Source organism: Trachypithecus francoisi, unplaced genomic scaffold (genome assembly GCF_009764315.1).
Source record: "Trachypithecus francoisi isolate TF-2019V2 unplaced genomic scaffold, Tfra_2.0 Lachesis_group6, whole genome shotgun sequence".
Classification (NCBI taxonomy): Eukaryota; Metazoa; Chordata; class Mammalia; order Primates; family Cercopithecidae; genus Trachypithecus; species Trachypithecus francoisi.
This window is the reverse complement of record NW_022681471.1, coordinates 106,745,658-106,771,285: the sequence shown is the minus strand read 5'-3', so window position 1 is coordinate 106,771,285 and position 25,628 is coordinate 106,745,658. Positions and strand designations below refer to the sequence as shown.

The following is a 25,628-nucleotide window of genomic DNA, read 5'->3' as shown; positions in this document are numbered from 1 at the left end:
CTCAGCCATTGGAATACAGCACTTTTGTCCTGGTATCCAGTTCTATCATGATCTTTTTAGCTCCACAGATCATCAGGTCCACATCCTAATGTGCATTTTAATTTGGGTGCTTTAACAGGTATGCTGCCTAATCCCCATTGTTAACAACCTAAATAATCAATGCTTCTAAGCACCCAGGGCTCTGAATCTCACCACTAAAATATCTGACTTAGTTTCATATGCTTTACTTAAAAATGGGGGAAAATCCTGAAGTAGAAAGAAAGCAAGAGATACTAAAGCTCAGTTGTTTTCAGAATTTACCGACTTTGCAAATGCATACAATAGTTTTTCATGTAGTGTGTTACCATTTACAGTCCCAACAGTTTATTAGCTATAGTCAGATCTCAGGTGGAGAATGTGACACAGAGGTTGCCTTAAATCATGGAGCTGTAGTAAATTCAGGAAAACAACCGCAAACATATCCTTTTCCTTCTCAAAAAAATCAAAACCTGGCTTTCCTACAAGGTTTGGCTTCTCCAGAGGAGGATGTGCCTCTTCCCACTGCTCCAGGTTCTTGAACTTCATCACATTTATTTCAGCCACCCTGTCTCTTTCCTCAGAAATGCTCACCTCCTCAGAGCCCTCATCCATCTTCTTCAACATCTTTTCCATCCTGATCTACCACTGTCGTCACAATAAGGACCTCACCCCTCTGCTGATAAGCTCTGCAACGTTGGTCTCATCCACTCCATGAACTGCACTCCTTACCCCTCAGTGATCTCCAAGTAAAATCTTCAGCAGCTCACTGGGAGGCACCATCTTAGATGTATAAATTGCTTGAAAGTATTTTACTTCCATGATATCCAACTTTTGAATTTTCCTGACTGTGATCTCCAAATTTTTCACCATAAAACTCACCCACACCCTTGACTTTTCCTTTCTGTCCTATCCATTTTGGTTAAGGCACTTTGCCTCTCTTTATTCTACCCTCACGGAGGAGCTCAAGTATGAAATGAATTCCTGAACACACCATCATATCAGGCAATAGAGCTGTAAGTGTACAGAATCAATGAGTCACAGGTCTTTTCTATTCTGTGAGGTAAGATTGAGAGGACCAAGTTAGTCACGAATCTTGGCCTTGGCAACTGCCTCCTAACTGGTCTTCTCACCTATACTAGTTTTCTGTGGGCCAGATAGAGCTGCCAGAATACATCTTTTTAGAATTTTCTTTTTAGATTTTTTTCACCTGGTATATGATTTTCAGTGCCTCCCTGATACCGAAATGAGTCAAACACCTATGGCCAAACATTTATGTTACTATAATGTGACTCTACCTTTCTTCAGATAACAAAATCTGAGAGTAGCTAGGACACTTACCCATGGAGTCCGAAGTTTGACTGCCAACCACTCGGAGCAGCATAGGCTGACTGCTGTCGGACCTCTGTAGAGAGGTAGAAGGAGAGGACACCGTTGTGCCATTCACTTTGGCCTCTGCCTGGGGCTAAGTCATCCAAAAGAAAACAGAATTACTTTTCACAATAAACATAGACATGTATAAATATGAAAATATTAAAGACACTCAGGACTCATAAATTTTGACCCTTCCTACTTTAGAAGCCCTCCCAAAGATTAATTTGGGATATTTCACTGTTGATACAATCCATGGATACTGTCTTTGTATCTGAACTGTGCTCCCTTATAAATTTGAGAAAAAATTAGAGCTACACTGGAATGAGACTATAAATCATTACATTAAATAACTGGAAGATTTAGAAGGTCATGTGAGAATGATGACACTATGTGAGAACTCAAAACTGTAGTGGAAAATTCATATCTTTGTGAAGTATTAAGTAACAAGATAGAACATAATTCAAAATGTAAAATTCCCAGAAAGCCAGAACTATGTCCAGGTAGGTCTTCTGGCGATGCAGTATCTTGCTAGGTTTTCAATGGAGGCTTAAAGAACTAAATATTAGGGATTAGGAGAAAAAAACACAAAGGTATACCAGAAAATATAACTAATTGCAAATGAAATAGTTCCATTTCAAGAAGTGAAATATTCACTTTTAGAGAACTAGTGGAAACCTTTTGGCGTTTTTTCCCCAAGATGTATTTCAAATTGGTCAAGAAAAAACCACTTTGGTAGGAAACAATATTGAACAAACACAAAAAAGACACACTAGTTTTTCTATCTCCTCTACTTCTATCTTTGATACCTATCACTTTGCCAGGCACATACCAAGCACTTGAGAACTGACGCTTGTTACACCTATAAAAAGTGCTCTCTGTGGTTAGTTTAAGAGGGAAAATGAATGTTGTAAAAATCCCATCTCTCTCCTCACTTGCTCCAGCAGCTGCCTTAGCCTATGTAACTGTGACTCCAGCTGTTTATTGTGGTCTTCCAGGATTTGCATCCTGGCTTCCAGGCGACCTTTGTGTTGACGCAGTAGCTTGGCCTCAGCAATGAGCTCAGCATCCCGGGGACTCTGGGGAGAGGTGGGCATCATTTCAGGAGGGGACGGCAGTGGGGACAGGCCTTTATGTTCGTGCTGCTGCTTTAGACGGTCATATTCTGCTTGCAGATTCCTATTGGCATCAAAGAAGTCAAAAAGAAAAAAAAAAAAAAGAAAGAAAAAGAAGAAAAAAAGTAATTTGAATATCATCACCAAATTTTATATACCATGGTAGATAGATGCATCTGACTGCCACCAAAGAACAGCAAGCAAAAGAGAGGCACTAATGAATGGTTTTAATGATGACAATCTTACCAGTGCTAAAAGAACAAAACAAAATGTGAAGCTTTTGAATGATGTGTGAAGGGAGCCATGCTTTTCAATTTTTATGTTATGCTAAAAGCCTCATGAGTGCTATGTTCAGATAAGTAAGCAGTAAAGGATTTAATCACTTTGTAAGTATTTCTTTATAATGTCATGAGATTAAAAATTTTATACCTCTACAACACTTTAGTTTGCTTTAAACATTAGCATATATTTTCAACAGAAATGTATAAGGATGGAGTATATATACCCATGTTCCTACCACCTCACCTTGATAAGTTTATCATTTGCCATATTTTCTTCAAAAGTTTTTTGAAGAAAGAAAGGATAACAGCCAAAGCAGAAGCTCCCTCACATGCCCACCTCAATGCCATACCATTCTCTCCTCCCCACTGCCCTCAAGGAGATAATGCCACACTGAATTTCATGCCCAGTGTTACCATGAATGCATAGACAAATATTAGGTTGAACTTAAAGATGCTGATGTTTGCCTGTATTTTTCTTTCACCTACAAAACCACCCATTTTATGTGATTCAATCTAATGGCATTATTTTGCACGTTCTTAAACTTTAAATTTAAGAACTTCATGTTTAAGAATATACATACCATTCTAAGAGTTGCTTTTTGCCTTCAACACCATTTTGGAGATTTCTCCAGGTCGATACATAATAGTTTGCTATTTGAACTGCTGTAAGGTATTACTATTCTGTTGCTTGAATATGCCAACATTTTCCTGTCCATGGACATTTAGGTTGTTTATAACTTTTCACTGTTATAAACAATGATGCAATGAACTTCTTTTATATACCTGTCTCCTTGGATACCTGTTTAAGAGATTCTTTACAGAATATAGTTTGATGTGGAATTGTTGGATCTTAGCAACATCTTCAACATTGCTACGTGTCACCGAATTGCTCTGGGTGACAAATCGGTGGTTTTACCAATTTACTCTCTTTTCAGTAGTGAATAAGGTTTTCCATTTGGCCCACCTCCTTGTCAAATACTTGGTGTTATCAGACATTTAAGTTTTAGCTAACCTGATGGGTGCATTTTAATTTGCACATACATCCCTGATTACTGGTGAGGTTAAACTTCTTCCATGTTAACTGGCTTTTCATGCTTCCTTTACCCATTTTCCTGCTGGATTGTCTTATTCTTATTAAAGTTTTGGATATGTTCTAGATGCTAATCCACTGTTAGTTATGTGCATGGCAAATATGATCTCCTACCCTTATCTTAGTGTAGCTTATCTTTAACTTTGTTTATGGCATCCTATGGCATAAAAGATGTACATTTTAACATATCCCCCTATGTTCTCTGCTTTTGATATTTTGTTCATGAAAATCTTTTCTTAACCTATATTTTTAAAGTTTAAAATTTGGTTTTTCACATTTAGGACTTTACCCAGAATCAGTTTTGATGCTTGCTGTGAACATGCGATCTATCCCCCATGGATAAACTATGAAGCCAATCTCATTCATTGTATAGTCCCTCTATTTCCCCGATTTCTAACGATGCCTCTGCAAAACATCAAGTGGCCATAAATACTCTGAGCTCTCTATTCTGGTCTGTGGTTCTATCTGTATATCCCTGTGTAGATCCCACTCTCCAATTTTAAATCAATTGATGTCTGATAGGCCTTCTCAGCCCACTTTGTTTTTCCTCAAAATTGTCTTGACTATTCTGACCCGTTTGATCTTCTCCATGATTTTAGTGTCTATTTTTCTGATTTTATGAAAATGCTTGTTGAAATTTTGAGTTTGAATTACACTGAATTCATAGGTTAAACTGGGAAGAACTAAGTTCATAATAATTGAGTCTTCACATCCAAGAATGCGGTGAAGCTCCTTACTTACTGTAGTCTCATTTTTTGTCCTTTAATAATGTTTTACTTGTCACTCTTTTTTTTCCCTCTTGCTTTACAGGTTGAATAAGTCATTTATTTTTTATTTTTAATGAACACACGTAGGGTTATATATTTCTTCCTTGGTACCGCTTTAATTATATACCAAACGTTTTTATATACATCAATTGATTCAATTCAGTGCCTTATGTTTTGTAATTCTTACGGTGATTTTTTTTTTTTTTTAAACTTAACACATAGTCATTTAGGAGCACAGTGGTTATATTTCCATTTCCACTTCTTAGTGCATTTCTAATTTAATTGCATTTCAATCAGAGAATACCTGTATAATACTGATCCTTTGAAATTTAGCAATACTGCTTTTTGTGACCTAGTTCATAGTCACTTTCTAAAATGTTCATTGAGTACTTGAAATAATGCGTATTTTTCCATTGGAAAGACGGAGTCTCTAAATACATAGTGTGCTGCTTTTGTTGTTAAGTTGTCTATATCTTTACTAATTTTTGATTATTTGTAGCTATCAATTTTTGTTAGAGGAGTGTTGAAATATAATTATGGATTCGTTAGTTTCTCCTTTTAATTCTATCATAATTCACTTTTTATATTTCTGGACCTATGTAGTTAGATGCACAAAAGATCCTGATTGAAGTTCTTGTACTGTTTCTATGTAGTATACTATTTGTTCCTAATAATGTTTATTGCCATAAATTTTGTTCCATTTAAAGGTTTCTATGGCTATTCCACTTTCTTTTGGTTATATTTGGTTAATGTCCAAATAAATATAAATAGTATTAGCACATGTGAAGGTCCCAAATGCTTTAGGATTTACTGAGAATACAATTCCAATTGAGGACACTTCTGATATTTGATACCCAGTGACTGATTACAATTCTTGACATCCTTCTTCTGGTTGTGACAAATACCAAAATAAGATGACATATTTCTGTTGTTCACAGATGATATTTCATCAGGTGAGAGAAATTCCTATCCACAAATGTGGGAGATCTATATCAATGAGAAAAGACACGAAATGTAAGTAGTGAGTAGCCAAGAAGTTTTCCCATTGTCCAGTTTGAGAAAGCAAGATCACCTCATGACCAGTCTCCCAAGTATTTTCTGTTGTCCCATACTCGGAATGAACATTCCACAGGGGACGGCATGTCTTCCAAAATGCTCAGTTTCAAAAGGCTGGATCTCCACACTGAAGCAGAAATAAAACCCAATCTACTCTTGTTTTTTTCTTTGTTTTGCTTCATTTTTTTTTTTTTCATTCTACCCAGTACCTAACATTACAGGGTTTCCAGGAATTTAAGTCATGCAGAAAATCAATGTATGATCTTTTTCATCTACAGAATAGAATCTCCTATCTGTACTGATTGAAATCCTATTGCTATCAGTCTTCAAGGGTAGTTGTTTGTATAGTTTATTTCATAGCAATCTGATCTGACAAAGCAATGATGAGAAGAGATTCATCAAAGTAAGTATACCTTCAGTCAGATTCTGCACACGGGTCCTCTGGGTGTGCACCAATGTATGTAACTGTCCACATTAATTAAATCTAATTTCTGACAACTTAACTGGCAATCGGTTCAGTGTTTCTGTGAACTTGAAGCAGTATCCAATGTTCACAAGGTCTCATTCCATAGGAATTACTTTCTATTTTTCCCTCTTCATTAAAAGAAAACTTCAACAAAATGTTCTAACTGGCAACACTTTTTATGTAAAATCCTATTCAAATTTTTCTTTCTACCAGATTGGGTCATCCATGGTGTTCCTTTTGAAAACAGTTTTTAGACATGGACCTCAGGATAGTACAATAAGCCATTATTGTCTTCCCACCTATTTTTCACAAAAGTGCTGACAGGAGACTGCCTTTTCTAGAGAGATCTTCCTTGGTGTCTTGATCCTGTGGGTTTAGTTGTCCACAAGGCTCTTCTTTATGATTTATTTATAAGTACCCTTGTTCAAGAGGCATGGTTTAGTATATACAACACATTACATTTCTGTTTTGGTGGTTCCAGTGAAAAACAGAAAAGGCTCATTTTAATCAGCCGAAGCTTCTCAAAGCTGAGCTGTAAAGAATATCAATTGCTCAATGCAGGCCTTTCTTTCCTTCTCAGATGTTTGAAATTTCTCTTGGGAGCACATTTCCTTAAAGACTCACATCCTTCTTCAATTCTGGAAGATTCTCGCTATTACAGCTTCAAATATTACTTCTCTACCATTTCCTCCATTCTCTTCTTCTGAAACCTCTCAAATACACTCGTAAATAAACCTCTAAATTCCCGTAAGGTATACTGTAGAGCCTGTGGTCAATTCTCCATTTCTCCTAATTGCTCATTTATATTTCTTACCTTTTTCTGTGAGTGTTGTGCATAGTAATATTCTCAGCATCATCTTCTAATTCCCTTGCCTTCTCTGACAGGACAAAGTCTAGAATTTATCCTGTATATTGAGTTTAGTAACTTCAATGACTAGTTTTTTTTGGCAAAGGTATCTTTTTTCAGACATAGTTATATTTCATCCATCTCTGTTTCATAGTTTCTTGTTATTTTAGTGAATGGTACCCCTTATTTATGCCTTTAAGCATCTTTTTATTTTTATTTTTATTTTTGAGATGGAGGCTGGAGTGCAGTGGCATGATCTCGGCTTACTGCAACCACCTCCTCCCGGGTTCAAGCGACTCTCCTGCCTCAGCCTCCTGAGTAGCTGGGATTAGGGGTGCCTGCCACCATACCCAGCTAATTTTTGTATTTTTAGTAGAGGCAGGGTTTCACCATGTTGGGCAGGCTGGTCTTGAACTCCTGACCTCAGGTGATCCACCCACCTCGGCCTCCCAAAGTGCTGGGATTACAGGTGTGAGCCACAGCACCTGGTCTAAGCATCTTAAATGTACTTAAAAATCTTTGTTGTACTAGTCTATCACTTCGCTTTCTTCTAGAATTAATTCATCTTTTTTTTTTTGAGATAGGGTCTCACTCTGTTGCCCATGATGGAGTGCAGTGGCACAATTATGGCTCACTGCAGCCTCAACCTCCTGGGCTCAAGCGATCCTCCTATCTCAGCCTCCTGAGTAGTTGGGACTACAGGCATGTACCACCATGCCTGGCTGATATTTTAAAAATTATTTTTTGTAAAGATGGCACCTCACTACATTGCCCTGGCTAGTTTCAAACTCCTAGGCTCAAGCAGTCCTCCCACCTTGGCCTCCCAAAGTGATAGGATTACAGGTATGAGCCACTGTTCCCAGCCTAATTCGTTTTCTGATGTTTAACTTGGGTGGGGGTGCCATCCCATTTCTTCATGTATTTTGGATCCTGGTTTGGAGACAAATTTTGCAGGGGATGTTTTGCATGTGTATATTTTCTGTTATTCTTGCGTGTGTGTATTTTCTATTTTCCTCTCTTTTTAAATTCATTCTCTCTCTCTCAGGTGGTTTTATGGCTGCTCCCAGCCATACCCAGGTGCTTAGAGTTAGAGCTACATCTGTTGGTAGTGTGCAGCTCCTACATTGAGTGATACAGAGATACCGCTCATTTCATTGCCAGGCAGTAGGTAGATTGGTTCAGGTCCTGGTTTTGAGGCTGTGATGCTCTCTTTCCCAACTGCGCATCTTTGCCTTTTCCCCTGGCTCTATGCATTAGGACCATAGCTGCGTATAAGCTGTAGATCCCTGCAGCAAAATGTTTCTTTTCATGTTGCTTTTAAGTGTAAGTGTGTATGTGTATGTGTCTCTCTCTAGGTGTGTTTTTGTGGGGCTCTGGGCCACCACCTTGTAAGGAGAATTTTAATCCCTGTTACTACAGCAGGAGCTGAAAGCCCACAAATTTAGCCCCACTTACAACTCACGAAGTCCTGTTTTGCTTTTTTTTTTGAGACGGAGTCTCGCTCTGTCACCCAGGCTGGAGTGCAGTGGCCAGATCTCAGCTCACTGCAAGCTCCGCCTCCCGGGTTCACGCCATTCTCCTGCCTCAGCCTCCCGAGTAGCTGGGACTACAGGCGCCGCCACCTCGCCCGGCTAGTTTTTTGTATTTTTAGTAGAGACGGGGTTTCACCGTGTTAGCTAGGATGGTCTCCATCTCCTGACCTCGTGATCCGCCCGTCTCGGCCTCCCAAAGTGCTGGGATTACAGGCTTGAGCCACCGCGCCCGGCCTGCTTTTTTTTTTCTTTCACATTTCTGGTCCACAGAGATGTTCATCTTGCTTTAAAGCTCAGCTATGTCTTTTTCATTTTTCACTCCATATATTATCTACCACTGGGTAAATGGTGGGAGCAGAGAAAGATGCCTTTAAGCAAGAGCTAATGTTATCTTAATCAGAAGCCTACCAGGACACACTGATTTTGTAGATGTATAGTCAAGGTTCCCTCAGTATTAATTCAGGCCTTAATTCACCAGGCCAGGATTAAATGAGTCGAACAAGTGCTTTTCTCCTAAACAAACATGACATACATAAACCTCTTATTAAGCTCAACAGCAAACTTGATTTTGAGGGACTAGTTTTTCCTCCTGAAGCTCTGAGACAGGACAAGCTGTCATGATAAGGATTCTAAAAGCCAGAAATGGTTAAAAGAGGTATCTTGGACTGAAACCAAGTGAAATAAAGTTTTTTGATTTGAGTCTAAATTCTCTTTTAAGGTATTTCCAAATGTTCATGAGAATTATCAAAAAGAACTGGTGCTTGAGGGTTTGAACTAGAGATTATTTTTACTAAATGTTTTCTAATAAATGCACTCATAGTCGCAGAGCTCTGTTAGGGCATATTTTATTAGGGGTTGGGAAATTGAACCATTCAGCCCTCATCAATTATGCATTTGAATTTTCTTATATTTAAAAACATCTATGCCAATACTTTTGAGGTATACAATAATGTTAGTTTTGACACAGTATTAATGTAGGGGAGATCATTCTCATAAATGATCAAGGTTCCCTCAGAATTACTGTTCCAATGTTCCAAGGTAAGTTACTCTAATGTGTGTGTGTGTGTATTTTTTTTTTTTTTTTTTTTAAATTTGAGATGGAATCTCGCTCTGTTGCCCAGGCTGGAGTGCAGTGGTGCAATCTGAGCTCACTGCAAGCTCTGCCTCCTGGGTTCACATTCTCCTGCCTCAGCATCTGGAGTCGCTGGGACTACAGGCCCCCGCCACCAGCCTGGCTTTTTTTTTTTTTGTATTTTTAGTAGAGACAGGGTTTCACCATGTTAGCCAGGATGGTCTCAATCTCCTGACTTCATGATCCGCCTGCCTCGGCCTCCAAAGTGCTGGGATTACAGGCGTGAGCCACCATGCCCAGTTTCTAATGTTTAACAAGTATACAATGTACTCGTTTTAACAGCTGACTGTCAAATTATATTATTACCAATACATATTTTGCTTTTCTTGAAGGTATACATGTACATCTCACCCCTAATGATTTTCGAATTGTTAGAATGTAGTCATGAAGTCATTTCAGTACAGATGAATATATGTCAGTGATCAGACGACTCCACAGAGAATCTATTATTTACATTCTTGATTATCTTGTAAATTATATTTCTCTGGTAGTTCCCTAAGGAACATTAATTCAAATTCACTACACATGGCTTCTGTCACTACAATTTCTTCCTGTAGCCAGTCATCCTAAAAAAAAAAAAGTCTTCCATCCATTATTAATTTCTTATTCTCTATAGAGCTAAGAATCCCCCCATTCTACAATATGTAGATGTATCTGATTAATTTTATGTCATAAAGTATATAAACTCTGTTGTCTACATACAAATTTACACTCAAAAAAACTTCCGAACCAACTAATGGACATAAGAGATTAATCAAATTGGCAAGGCTTGTTGCCTTCACTCAACCTGCTGAAAACGTGAAAGCAGCTAGCCCTTTTAGCAATGATTTATGAGTGCCTCTCTAGCAATCATAACTATTATATATGATAAAGAACATTACAACAATCTCTGTGTAATTTATACTAATTTACAAAGGTCAAATGATTTCAATGTAAGTCATCTACTCTTTAAATGGAGCTTCCCTACTATGTGTAATTATATAGTTGTATAATGATATTTATGAAATAAATAAATGAAGGTCACTTTCCAGTGATTAGTGTTTTCTTAACAGTATCATACATTTAACTGTATACCAAAGCATGAGCACACACAGGGCTTATTTTGTAAAGCAGAACAACTACAAAGATTCCCATCTAAAAGGAATAGATCCAAAGAAATCTGAATTTACCCTCATATAATATTAAAAGCAGCTAAATTATATCCACCAATCTAAATTCAGGAAAATGTAGTAAATCATACAGAACTATTACAAGCAGCTATAAATATAGCAAATTAGCAGTTTTTTTTTTTAATGAAAGACAAATTCTGCAAGCAAGATGAATTTAAACAACTGGAAATTCATAGAGCCCTTGAAATTACAATAAAGCTCAGTGCAGTGGCTCACACCTGTAATCCCAGCATTTTGGGAGGTAGAGATGGGAGGATCACTTGAGCTCAGGAGTTCAAGGCCAGCCTGGGCAACATAGGGAGACCCCATCTTTACAAAAAAATTGAAAAAAATTAGCGATATGTCGTGACACATGCCAGTGGTCTCCGCTACTCAGGAGGAGGAGGCTGAGGTGGGAGGATCACTTGAGTCTGGGAGGTTGAGGCTGCAGCGAGCCATGATCATGCCACTGCACTCCAACCTGGGCAACAGAGGGAGACTCCATTTCAAAAAAAAAGTTACAATAAAGATGTCTAAAGCTGTACTGTAAAATTTTATCAAACACAAAGTCAAAAATACCCCTAAACTAGGTGGAAAAAGACATTAATAAGGATAAGCTCACAGGGTAAGAAGTAAGACTATGCATATTTTAGGTCAGCCTTAAGCAAAACAGTAAAAATGGCAGGACCCCTCCAGGCTCTTGTTTCTAATCATTTCTTAGCACTGTCCCCCTTTAAAACATTCAGAGCCTTACTTCCAAGCCCTTTCCTACTGAAATTTGCTCAGTATAAAGGTTTTATGTAAGACATTTAAATTTTACTAGGATTTTATAATAAAGTGTCATTTCTTCTAGTGATATCTGCGTTTTAAAACAGATGTCAAAGATTGTAAAGGAAAAAAATAAAAGCTTTGCCCTATCAGGGGAAAGGTTGAACAATGCCACTTTTTGACACCCTGCCTTTGTGGTGCCTTTCACCATCCATGGCTGAGGAGAGAATTAGAACAAGGCTTGAGAGATGGTCTTGGATTCAGAAGACCTTGCTTTATGACTTACTTGCCTCTGCTGCTTGCTGAGGCTGGGCACCTGACTTAAGCACTAATTCCGTTAGGAGGATTATTAAGCCAGTATGGTCGATGTTCTATATGTCAAACTTTCTTTGAACCATGCCCAGCCTACACTGTGTTCAATAAATGTTGGTTACTATTATTGTTGTTATTACTTCTTTCTCTATATATTATTTACTTTTTGGATTTAGAACCTCCGATGTGCTAAAAACTTCCTATAAAAAGAAAGCACTTAAATTATCTGAAATGAAAGCAATCTACTCAGACTTACTGAGCTTGGCAGAACATATGCATATCTCATGCTTAGAAAGTGACTAATCACTCAATATTTGCCCTGTAGATACCTGAGTTCTAGCCCCTAGCCATATTGTAGCCACCCCCAAATTTTGGAATTATTGTGTATCATCCATCATCTGTGCCTTAGTAAAGTTTATCACAGCTGAACATCCGGGCAAAATGAAATCACTGAGTTAAGATCATTAGGACGAGATTTCCTAAATTTGACCCAATACGCTAGGTATGTGATGAAACTGTCCAATTATAATATGTCCATGGATCATTGCTGAAATAAAATAGATGGACCAAGGGTACAGGGTTAATGTATCCTACGTGGACTCTATTTTCTGGATATGTCCTTGACACATAGATCCATATCTTGCTCAAGTTCCAAGAGACAGAACATGACAATATTAATTGGCTTTAGTTTCTTAATCTTTAATAACTGAGATGTTTTTCACAAATTCCTGATCAGGTACTAATTCATTACTGTCTATAGACTGAATGTATTAGTCAAAAGTTGAACACAAGAAAAGAAGAATTCATAAGAAATTTTAACCACTTATTACTGGAAATAAGGCAGACTAACGAAACCCAAGACAAAAATGGCAGTGGCTGGTCAGCATCAGCCAAAAGGAAAAACTAGGATTGGAGAGGTTTTAGAGGTGAAGAAGTCTAGTCCTCAGGAATAGGGCCATTGGGAAAAGTGTGTTTCCATTTTCAGACAAATACAGCAAAATATCAAACTTTCATTGTCTGTGGTCAGCAAAAAACCGTAACAGTCTCTAGAAGAATCGTAATTTTAAGCTTTGTATGTCCCAGCTTCAATCCTTCATGTGTAGTTAGACTTAGTCTTAAGTTCTCCAATAAATTCAGCTTGATGGCCTAGTTTTCACTCCCTGGCATGCACTGCTATATAGTCTTGCCATATATGATCCTATGGCCTCCCCTATTACAATGACAGAAACTAAAGAATCTTTTTTTTTTTTTTTTTTTTTTTGAGACAGGGCCTTGCTCTGTCACCCAGACTGGAGTGCAGTGGTGTAATCATAGCTCACTGTAACCTTGAATTCCTGGGCTCTGGGACTACAGGCGTGAGCTACCATGCCTGGGTAATTAAAAAAAAATTGTAGAGATGGTATCTCCCTGTGTTGCCCAGGCTGGTCTCAAATTCTTGACCTCAAGTGATCCTGCCACCTCAGCCTGCCAAAGTGTTGGGATTACAGGTGTGAGCCACCATGCCCAGCCCAGAATAATTTCTTTAAAATAATTACCAGTACTTGTACATGAATGTTCATAGCTGCATTATCCATAACTGACAATAAGTAGAAATAGCCCAAATGTCCATCAAGTAATCAGTAGATTAAAAAATGCGGTATATCCATACAATGAAATGTTGCTCAGCATTAAAAAAAGAATGAAATACTAATACAGGCTATAGCATAGATACCATTTTAAAAGATTACGCTATGTGAAAGAAGCCAGTCACAAAAGACTGTATATTATATTATTTCATTAACAGTCCAGAATAAGCAAATCCATAGAGACAGAAAGTAGATCAGGGATTGTCTACTGCTAGGGTTGAAAAGAGTAGGTGCAGGGGAAATGGGGAGTGATTTGAAAATGGGGATGGGATTTCTTTTGGGGGTAAAAATGTTCTAAAATTGTGCGATGATGCTTGCACAATTCTGTAATTAATAACCAGTGATTATTAATACTGGTTAACCTATTAACTAATAATCAGTGACTAACACACTTTAAATGGGTACATCATATGGTATGAGAATTATATCTCAATAAAACTCTTATAAAAAACTAAATTCTAGATTCAAAAGTTTATTTCTTATAGCACAAAAGATATTTCCCCAGTGAAGACAATAGCATTATAAGATTTTTATAAGATTTTTATAATGCTTTCCCCTACTATGGAAAAATCAAGATTTAACCCATGTACATAAAAGAAAAATTGTATGCACGTCTTCAGATGAGTTTTAAAAAGAGTCCAAAAATAAGCCCAGAAAATGCTTAAGTCTGGGTTAGCCTAAACAACTTGGATGGTTTCAATCTAATGGAAAATGACATCACAAACTAAACAGGTATATTAAGGGATTTTGGGAAAGAAAATAATGTAAGAAATGAGAAAAACAAGGAGATAGCTGCAAATCAACCCCAGTATCCATCAAGTAACAGAAAAACTCTAAAGGATATTTATCCATTCATTTTTATAACACATTTATGCACTCAGTGCTGTAGAGATGAAGATGTATGTAGGACACCATCCCTTACCCTTGAAGAGCTCACATTCTAGTGTGTGGAATATTGTTTAGTTCCACCATGGTAACAAATCTTATTCGAAGGCAAAAAGACTAGGAATCATGCTCACTGCTAAAGCTAAAAATACAGATTATTTTTACCTTTGAAATTATCACCTTGATTTACTAGGAAATTACAGGAAAAGGATCATATGGATTTACTTAGGGTTTGTAGTTACAACAGATAGACTAGCACCATAAGTTAACTCAGAATTTGGAGACACAAGAAAAGGTCATATTTTAACTATTAAGAGAGTAAAAAAATAAAATGGGTGAGTTTAGCTATCTGCAGAAGTCATCCATTTACACATGTAATACCAACAGGAAACCATTTCTAACTGGGCTGCCCATGCCCAATTACAATCAAGTACATCAGGAGGTCCTTGGTCTTCTTTTTACACAAACTGTCTTCCTAAGCGGTCTCTATCCTCTCCCTAGGCTTCCACCTCCTCCACGACCATGACCCCCCCCCCCAACTCATTATTCCTTAATCCAGACTTCTGTCTTCTAAGGCTTCAGACCTATCTCTCCAACATTCTCCTGGATGTCTCGATTAGCCATGGGCTCTATAAACTGAAACTTGCTAAGCACCATGCCACACGAGGTTGATATACTGATTATGCAACCTCTAAAATTTCAGTGCCAGGAAAGGAACAGCCTTCCTCAAGTAGCATTACACAGGACCATATAGTAGCTACACATCTTTGTAACTTATACCTTAATCTTACTTGAGATGAAAGCTATACCTGCATTTGTCATAAGATAAAGAGGGAGAAATATCTTCCCATGTGTTGATACACTTTAAAATCACAATCCAGGAGGGGCCTCAAGCAACAACTGGCCTTTGCATTTAACTACTTACAAAGAAAGATTCCACAGTAATTGTGATGAAGCTAAAGGTGCTCTCTTTGTAAACATCTTTCAAAGTTCAATCATTTAACAAGGAAGTTTTTTTTTTTTATTTTTTTTATTTTTTTTTTTATTTTTTTGAGACGGAGTCTCGCTGTGTCGCCCAGGCTGGAGTGCAGTGGCGCGATCTCGGCTCACTACAAGCTCCGCCTCCCGGGTTCCCGCCATTCTCCCGCCTCAGCCTCCGAGTAGCTGGGACTACAGGCGCCCGCCACCGCGCGTAGTTTTTTGTATTTTTAGTAGAGACGGGGTTTCACCGTGTTAGCCAGGAGGGTCTCGATCTCCTGACCTCGTGATCCACCCGCCTCGGCCTCCCAAAGTGCTGGGATTACAGGCTTGAGCCACCGCGCCTGGCCCAAGGAAGTTAATGCATCGTCACTGGTGGAAACTTTTCTTGGTGGTTTGGGTGAAAAGCCAAGTTATTCAGTGGGATATTCTACAAAAATGGTGCAAAGAATTTTCTGTGGTCATGAGAGATACTTTAATACCTACCTTTAGATTTTTCAAACTAAATCATTCTGGCTTCTGGGTCTATAGGGTAACTGTTTCACAACTAGAGCATATCAAAAGTTACTTTTGTGAGAAAAATCCAGGCTTCCTCTGTGGGCACCTGTTACAGCTTTATCTTCTGATGTTCCCAGAGACACAGTGGATAGGCTTCTCAGCAACTACAGTAGAGAGTCAACTATGCTATCCTCCTTGTTTTCAAAGTTTAGTTCAGACTTGAATTTCTTTACCAAAGTGTGTTCCATATCAAATTGCAGTTGGGCTTGAGGTCAAGTAAGTGGGAGCAACATGAGGTTAGACAAAGCCAATCAGGTTTCTTCACTTCCAGACTCCTCAGTGCAAATGCTAATGTAATGATGACTTTCCAGTATGAATGCTTTCAAAGTTTTTCTGTCCTTGGAATCCTTTTTTCTTAGAGTATCTCAGTGGTATTCTGCAGAACACATTTTAGGCAACAGTGACCTTTATCCTTGGAGAACTGTCATCCTATCTTTGTTGTTTAATGTTAAGCTTTCCACAATTATCAAAGGCCATGAGAAACAGCCACATAAAATTTCCCTTAGGATTTGTTATAAAAATGTTGATAAGGACACTAGCCAATAATCACTTCAAGTGCAACACTGCTTAAGAGTTCAGGACCACCACCCAAGTTTGAATACAGGTCCTGTTCCTTGCTGGCCATATGAAGTGTCCTTAATACTCTGTGCCACTTAATCTTCTGGAAACAGCCCTCTCTTTCATAGGGTTGTTTTAAGGATTAAATAGGAGTTTATATGTACTCAGAACAGTGCCTGTCCATAGCAATCACTCAAAGGACAGCTATTTTTGTTATTATTATTACGTAGAGCCAGGAAAACAATGATGCTTCTTTAGGATGCTGCATGCTTCTTTTTTTGTTGTTGAGATGGAGTCTCGCTCTGTCGCCCAGGCTGGAGTGCTGTGGCCGGATCTCAGCTCACTGCAAGCTCTGCCTCCCGGGTTTACACCATTCTCCTGCCTCAGCCTCCCGAGTAGCTGGGACTACAGGCGCCCGCCACGTCACCCGGCTAGTTTTTTGTATTTTTCGTAAGACGGGGTTTCACCGTGTTAGCCAGGATGGTCTCGATCTCCTGACCTCGTGATCCGCCCATCTCGGCCTCCCAAAGTGCGCTGCATGCTTCTTTAATTCAATATTAAGAGACAGACAAATCTTTGCTTCCCATTATCTCCCTGGCTACAGGGAAGCTCAAACTGAATCTGAAGCTCAGTCATATCAACTATGCTAATTCCTATGATGTTCACTGATTTATTATTTATATTGCAGGAATTGTATTGCTATGACTTTTAAAAGAATCCTTTCTGAAAACTGAACACATAAAATCAACATAGGAAATTTCCACTCAAATGTCCTTGGGCAAATAGAATTCAGTATGTCTGATACATAGCTCTTTCTCTCCATGTACTAACGCTTTGCAAATCAGGTTTTCCTGGGTGCACTAGGTTGTTTTGGTTTGTTTTTCAGTGATCATTTCCCAGTTCCCAAACTAAAACATTCCGTAACACCCGATGCCTCCCCCTCTCCATTTTCCCTTGGTCTTATTCATTCAGTGACCTTCTAATTTTTCCATCCCCTTCTTCACTTGCCTAAGACATCCTTAGTTAAGAACCTGCCATCTTTTAATGGACTATTCCACTGTACTTCTACCAATCTCCATGGCTTTAGCTTTCTGCCAGTTCAGTTATTTTTCTCAATCTTCCCCTCCCCACCTCAAAAAGCCATCACGGTTTACCTGCTTATAGGATAAAACCCTAACTCCTTAGTATGATGCACAAAGTCGTTTAAACAGTAGTCCCCACTACCATTCCACTGCCCTGTTATTCTTCTCCTCATTCCATGCCACACATTACTCACTGGTCCACCAGTCTGGAAAACTCATCCTTCCCCTCTCTCTCAGACTGGAAAACTCCAATTCAGTCTTCAACTCTTTTTCTTTTTTTTTTTTTTTTTTTTTTTTTTGAGACGGAGTCTCGCTCTATCGCCCAGGCTGGAGTGCAGTGGCCAGATCTCAGCTCACTGCAAGCTCCGCCTCCCGGGTTTACGCCATTCTCCTGCCTCAGCCTCCCGAGTAGCTGGGACTACAGGCGCCCACCACCTTGCCCGGCTAGTTTTTTTGTTTTGTATTTTTTAGTAGAGACGGGGTTTCACGGTGTTAGCCAGGATGGTCTCGATCTCCTGACCTCGTGATCCACCCGTCTCGGCCTCCCAAAGTGCTGGGATTACAGGCTTGAGCCACCGCGCCCGGCCCGGTCTTCAACTCTTAAAGTCTCTTTGTAAAGGCCTCTCGACTCCCTCTGATAGAATAAATCATTCACCTCTGTGCCCCCAGAGTACTTGTAATACCAGGTTATAAGTAGTTGTTTCTATTTTAACTTTTTAAAAATAAATTTTGAGCTCCATGAGGGTAAGAACCAAGGCTTATTCATCTTTGTAGTCTCACAATGTTAAAATTACATTAAGTACTCAGTAACTGTCTGCAGAATTGAACAGAATTACATCCTCAGGCCTGGAAAGTAGCTAAAGAAAGTTATGACCATAATCAATTCTACTATAGAGGGACAATTGGCAAATGAAGGCCAACAGGAGGACGAGGGTCTTCATGAAAAATCTAAAAATAAGGGGAAATTGGATTGTAAGAACATAAACTCTCATCCAGCATGTTCTAGGGAGATGGCAGCTGTACTTGGAAGATATGAATATTCTAATCGCCAGAGGGGTACTTCAGTTCTTCTGTAGTATGAAGCAGCCCTCACAAACATCCAATTTTAGATGCCAAGATTCTAAGCACACCAGAACACGATTTTTATTGTGATTCCTAAGACACTGGATTGTAAGACACAGGATGCTGTCTGCCTAAAAAATGAATATATTCCTCATTTTAATAGATCTAGTATTTGCACTTAAACCAGATGCTGTCTCCCCCTAAAAAAGCTTTAAGGCAACCTTGATAACATTTAATACAAGGCAGTTAAAAAGAGAGATAATTACGATAAAGGGAGAAATAAACTTCATTCTGGGTTATCCATTCACTTCCATGAACTGGATACTATGAATCAGTCCCCTCACACTTCAATTAACTTTGGATAAACTAAAGGAAATTTAGTTACATTGGCTCTGCTAGTTAGAAACTGAGCCTGTGAATAATGGTGATATCCACTTCTACCATGTTCCTATCCTCCCTGCCCGAGTAGAGCTGAGATGGTTGACCCCATTCTTACACAGCTTCTTCAATGTGGCGTGTATGCCCGTTAGCTGTTATTCATCCTTGCCACAAAAGGTCTTGGCTTTCTGATTTCTGTGATCAAACTAGCTCCCCTTTGTCTAAAGAAGGGCTCTATAGCCCTTCATTTTGGGGCCCATGTCACCAAATGATATAGTTTGCCTGTTGTCTCCTCCCAAATCTGATATTGAATTATAGCTCTCATAATCCCCACATATCATGGGAGGAACCCAGTGGGAGGTAACTGAATCATGGGGGTGGGTTTTTCCCATGCTGTTTTTGTGATAGTAAGTCTCATGAGATCTGATGGTTTTAAAAAGGGCAGTTCTCCTGCACATGCTCTCTTGCCTGCTGCCAGGTAAGACATGCTTTTGCTCCTCCTTCACCTTCCGTCATGATTGTGAGGCCTTCCCAGTCACATGGAATTGTGAGTCCGTTAAACCTCTTTTTCTTTATAAATTGCCCCATATGAAAGTGGACTAATACACCAAGTAACTTGAATGCCTAGTTTCGTTAAATATATCATATACCACGCTTTCCTCTCCTCTCCCACTTTAAAAACATGAGAACAGCCGTAGGAATCGGTCTTGAATTATTTCCAATGATGTCTACTGGACATTTTAACAAAAACATGGGAACAGCCGTAGGAATCGGTCTTGAATTATTTCCAATGATGTCTACTGGACATTTTAACATTCATTCCATTATCCTTCTTTCCTCCCTTCCTTACCCTAAATTCCTTACCTACCACTTTCTCTTCAGAGGCAGTCCTTCTCTCATTCAAGGTCACACCTCCTCCCATACTTTAGTTCCCTAACCCTTCTCTCTCCTGACTCCTGTGGGAAAATGCTCCCATCATTCCCAAGCTCTGCCTTCCTCTTCTTCTGGCACATTTCTCCAGCATGTGAAAATTAAAGATTTTTAAGTAAAAAGAGAAAACCAGAGTGAATACTGCACGACACTGTGTGAAGTAACCCCAACAACCATAAATATGTTTGCAAATATTTGCATGTGTAGAGAGCATCTTTGGAAGGAAACACAAGAAACCAAGATGGTAGCCTCCAGAGCTGGAAACACCACAGCCAGGGGAGAAGGTTGGAGAAGGGTTCGCTTTTTTCTATATGTCTTTTTCAACCCTTTGGATTTTGTATAATGTACATGTATTCTCTATTAAAAATAAAAGTAATTAAATACACATTTTAATAGTCACGTCTTCCAGAGTTCTACCAAATCCAATGTTCTCCTTCTGCTACATGCTCCCTGGATATATAAATTCATCCTCACTGTTTCAACTACTACCTGTGAGCTGGCGACTCACAGACCTAGTATCTCAGGCTCATATCCTGTCTACAAGCACCAGCGTTCTCTCTCTCAGACTGTCAGACATTTACACGTGGAGATGTCACCAGGACCTCAACTCGACCTCTTCCATACCTCATTTATCATCTTCCAGCTACTCAGCCCTTCAGGAAGGACCTCTATAAACACTGCTGCGTTAAAGGACGGACCTGCTGCGACTCCTCCTGAATTATCAGTCCCAGCTGCAAACAACTACTATCATCTTGTTTTGTAGTTACCAGCCCTGGGAATCATTCCTTCCTACCCTAGTCCCACAGAACTACCAAATCAAATAGGTCTACCCTCCCCCGAAATATCACTCAGATCAGCCCGTCTACTTCATTTCTCTCACCTTACTTAAGGCTCTAATCATCTCTTTCTTGGGTTCCCATGTAACTCCTCCCAACTTGATTTCCTTGTTCCACCATCGCCTTTTCCAAAGTTACCCTCCACACAGCTGCCCATGTGGTGTATATTCATGTCAATATCACAGCCTCACTCCTGGCTCACACCCTTGAGTGGCTCCCTAGACTAGGCATGGAGGCAGCAACTCCGTAGTGGGTACCACACCCTTCCCGACCTGCCCTTGCTGACCTGGCCAGCCTCATCTCCTCTCACTCTTTGCCTTTTTTTTTTTTTTTTTTTTTTTTTTTGAGACGGAGTCTCGCTCTGTCACCCGGGCTGGAGTGCAGTGGCCAGATCTCAGCTCACTGAAAGCTCCGCCTCCCGGGTTCACGCCATTCTCCTGCCTCAGCCTCCCGAGTAGCTGGGACTACAGGCGCCTGCCACCTCGCCCGGCTAGCTTTTTTTGTATTTTTTAGTAGAGACAGGGTTTCACCGTGTTAGCCAGGATGGTCTCGAACTCCTGACCTCGTGATCCGCCCGTCTCGGCCTCCCAAAGTGCTGGGATTACAGGCTTGAGCCACCGCGCCCGGCCTTTGCCTTCTTAAGAAAGGTAATACAACTGCAGTTTCCCTCAAATAAACTCTGCCATTCCTCACTCTGACACCTTTGTTTATATTCCATAGGAATGCCCATTCTAACCTCTTCAGATTCCCTTCATTCCGGCTATTTTTTCACCATCATTGGAGACTCACACAAAGACCTAATGAAAGAACACTGAATAAACATATCCTGTAGCTATGAAGATTGATAACTACTAGACTAGGTCCAAAGTTATCAGGTCAATTACAAAGTAAAGCAACAGGATCATGATTTCCAGCTACTTTAATTCAGTGGTATCAGTAACTGATCTAGAACTTCTTTGACTATAACAATAATAATCTTGCACAATCAATGGAGGAATTTAAAGGAACAAGAGAAAACTCAAATTTTGGCTTCATAAGGTCTTACTGTCCAGCACAACACATGAAAGGTCCTGAGTAGGTATTAAGAATCTACAGAGTTCCCTCCTATTATATAACATCTACTAACAACTTTAACTTTAGACTTATTTAGCCACCTTTTAGACTTGAGAACAATCTAATCAATTTGCTATGCAGGTAGTAGAATGACAGTCTTTGTCTCTCAGAAAGGCTACCTTTTCATTGCTAGGATCATACCTTGAATTTCAGAGCAAGTCTTGGTTTATTTAGACAGTGCAGAGAAAAATACATCTCTGTATTTGAACACTACAGACTTAAGTCAGGAGACTCAAGGCTTTAATCAATGCAAGAAAAAAAAATAAACCTTGAGTTTGCAATGCTAAGGACACACAATGGGGCAAAAACCCAACATCTAATGGTTCTTTATGAAATAAAAATGAATCTGAATTATATGTGGTAATGAAGGAGAAATATGATGCAGAAGTGAAATATTATAGACTGGCTATCTCACTAACGCCATTAGTCATCCAAACTTATGGGAGGCACTATGGGAAAAACTCAGTCAGATTTAGCTTTTACTCAGAGCTTTAGCCTTATCTTTGTGGCATAAACGAAGAATCCGAGAACACCAATGTGGGATACATATAGTGCCTGGGATTTGGAAAATGGGTTCTTAACATTCTAAATTTATGACAAAGCCATGCCTGGTGCTAATCAAGGCAGTTTGAAAAAGGGGAGTATTTTGAAAAGCAAGCAGGAAAAAAAGCTTTTGAAAGGCTTTTCTCTACGAGATTAGGTTTGTAAAATAATTTTAGTCAAAAGTGCATGCATGTATGCTACAATTAAAATAATTCAGCTTCATTTCAATTCATGTATTCATTAATGTATTCAACAAATATTTGTTGAATACTATGTGCAACAACCAGGAGAAATGGAATTCTAAAGACAGAGATAAGATACCTCTGAGACACTTCTCAAACAGCCATCCTCTGTTTTTCTAGGGGGTTGCAGGGATGAATAAGAACAATTAATGGAATTAAATAAATATCTAGTCAAGAATGGTGCTCTCCAGGCCCCTCTCTTTTGCTAACTGTTATTTGGAGATAAATCACAGCTAAAGGAACATAAAATATATATTAACAGATCAATAAGTACGCATCCAAAGGACTTGGGACAATCTCAATTTTAAATATCCTTTCTTATTTTCTCTACAAGTATGCTCGTATTTGTCAGATTGCATAGCCCAGTGCTGACCTGGGACACAGCCAGCTAGCTGTGCACAGAGAGGGCATCTAAAGACTTCCTGGGTTTTCTCAGAAAGAATAGGAAATGGCAAATTAAAGGCTCCTTAAGCAACATTGAATTCAAGGGTAGCGAGGGCAAATCTAGGGCTTTGAAGCTCCTTGCGCAGAACTGCAAGAAGACAGGAGTGGGCAAAGCAACGAAAACCGCATGGGCTGTTTTCGGGAAGGGAACTCTGTGGAGACATTTCTTTGGAATTTGGTAGGAGGTCAAATAGGACAAAATGAAGGGAAAATGAGGGAAGCTCATCCTGATCATTTCGTGAAGGTCAAGGTAACTTACAGAAAGATTTGCATCAACCCCAGAGTCCTCATTTTGGAGCTCTAAGTAGCCCTGGTGTTATGTTTTTTGTTCTTTTAGAGAACAAACCATCCCATTCTTGGAGAATGGTCTTGGATATCTTCCAAGGTAAAGTGGTTATCACTGCCCTACAAGTAGATGAACAGGTTTATTCAGGGACACTTAGTCCTCACAGATAGTCCCTTAAGTTAAGGAACATTCTGGAGAATATGCCTCAATTCTATGTAAATGACATTCACAGAGATTTACTCTTCTTTATTATCTGGTTGAAGGTAGAGTTGCCTATTTAGAGTCAGAAAAGTCTGGATTTCAATTTAGTTCTACCACTGGCTGACTGGGAAATCTGGGGAAGGCTCTGTGAACCTCTCTGAACCTGTGTCTCATTCACTGAAAGGCGACAGTCTCTTCTCTATAGAGTTTGTAAGAAGATTAAATGACCTAAAATATGTAAAAGTGCGCTCAAAATAAAATGATATATAAATTATAGTTATCAGTACTCTTTACCAACATTCTGTGACCCAAGTGCAATGATATGGAGAGAGACTATGCTAACCACAAACAAGGCAGGGCTCTTGACCAGTGAGCTCAAAAGATACATTACACAATCATATATACTTCAAAAACATATTTACTCCTTGGTAACATCAAATTCTGTTTACAGTGTCAGTTCCAACTTTGTATTCCAATTTGACTTTGACCCCTACAGTAATTACAGATTTAACATAAATGGATATTACTGATTATTCTCAATAAAGTGGAAAGAAATGTTTTCTCTACCATGGTCTTCATTGACAAATGATCTTAAAAGTAAGGCCAAAAATAAAGCTATCATTAAAACAACAACAACAAAAACAGTTCAATATTATCTCCTGGATGGTACTCATGTGATGTTCTTGCAGTATTGTCAGGTTTTTACCAAACATTTCCTGAGTATCCATTAAGTATTTAAACCATGCTAAGTACTATGGAGGATATGAGGATGATTAAGATACAGTCCATGCCCCAAAGACACACACTAGCTCATTAAAGAGAGGCACTGGTAATAACTGATAAAAAGGCAAACTGTCAAGGAATTTTCTGAGAAAGGTCCAAAGTGCTCTGGGAATAGAGGCAAAAGACAGATTTCTTCCAACTGCAGGGATCTAGCAGGGCTCCATGGGGAAAGTTATTTTGAGCAATGTGACGGAGGATAGGTGGGATTCCTTTGTCAGATATGGCAGTGGTGGGTTAGAGGTTAGCAGTTAGGCTGAGACTCAAGCTTGAGCTTGACCCCAAAAGTAGATGACAGCAGGATGTATTCAGAAATACTTGCTACAATAGCATGACCAGAATACAGGGAGAACAAAAGAAGATGGCATCAAAAAAGCAGGTCAAGAGAATACTGTGGAAGGATTTGAATGCCCCGCTGAAAAGCTTGATTTTTTTCTACATGCAGAAATCCAGTGAAAGGGGGAATGCCATGATGGGTCTTGGTTCTGGCAAGATGTACAAGTAGAGTCAGTATGGAGGATTTATTGGAAGGGTGGGGAAGAGACTAAAGGGAAGCCAACCAGATAAGTAGCTATGGCCAGAGGTCAGAGGTGTTAAGAGCTAGAAGGCGGGCAGTGGCAGCAGGAAGCAATGGATGAATGGCCGTTTGCTTTTTCATCCTGAAGTGGCATACTCCCGAGGGCACTGATCTCAGACACACTGTGTTGCCTATGTTAAGAGCTCTTGGTGCCTTGGGCTCAACCAAAGAGATGAAAGTACTTAAGACCCACAAATCTGAGCAACAACTACTTTAAATCCTTGCTTGGTGGCATTTGTCTGAAGGCGGCACATTGTGAGTTAGAAGTGATCATGTGAGAAGACTTTTTAAACCAGGGACCTGTGACATAATAAATGTCATACAAAACTAAAAGTCCAATGATTTGCATTATCCTGACACCATACAATACCCCAGAGTTTTACATCTTTGTCCTCCCTGCAGTCATTGCGAGACTTCTTTAGCCTTTTTCCTCTTCTACAATTTCTGCTATTTTTATATGAATGTCTTTTACAGGTGATGGCTGACAATTGGAATTGTCTCACTAACCTGCTATGATGGTGAATATAAATAATAATTTCTGTGTTTGATGATGAAAAATAAGATGAAACAATTGGTTTCCCAATATGACCAAGCCAATAGTCCTACTTTCTTAAATGTTTGAGGTAGATAATACGGCCAAACACATGTAA

At 39.2% G+C, this 25,628-nt stretch overlaps 1 protein-coding gene across 1 annotated transcript in view; it reads right to left on the bottom strand.

The window, feature by feature from the left end:
- Positions 1-25,628, bottom strand: part of DMD (dystrophin) — a 2,224,438-nt gene that overhangs the window by 26,209 nt on the left and 2,172,601 nt on the right. The window contains 2 exon segments of the mRNA XM_033201414.1: positions 1,357-1,480; positions 2,322-2,565. Of these exon segments, the coding sequence (XP_033057305.1) occupies positions 1,357-1,480; positions 2,322-2,565 (368 nt within the window).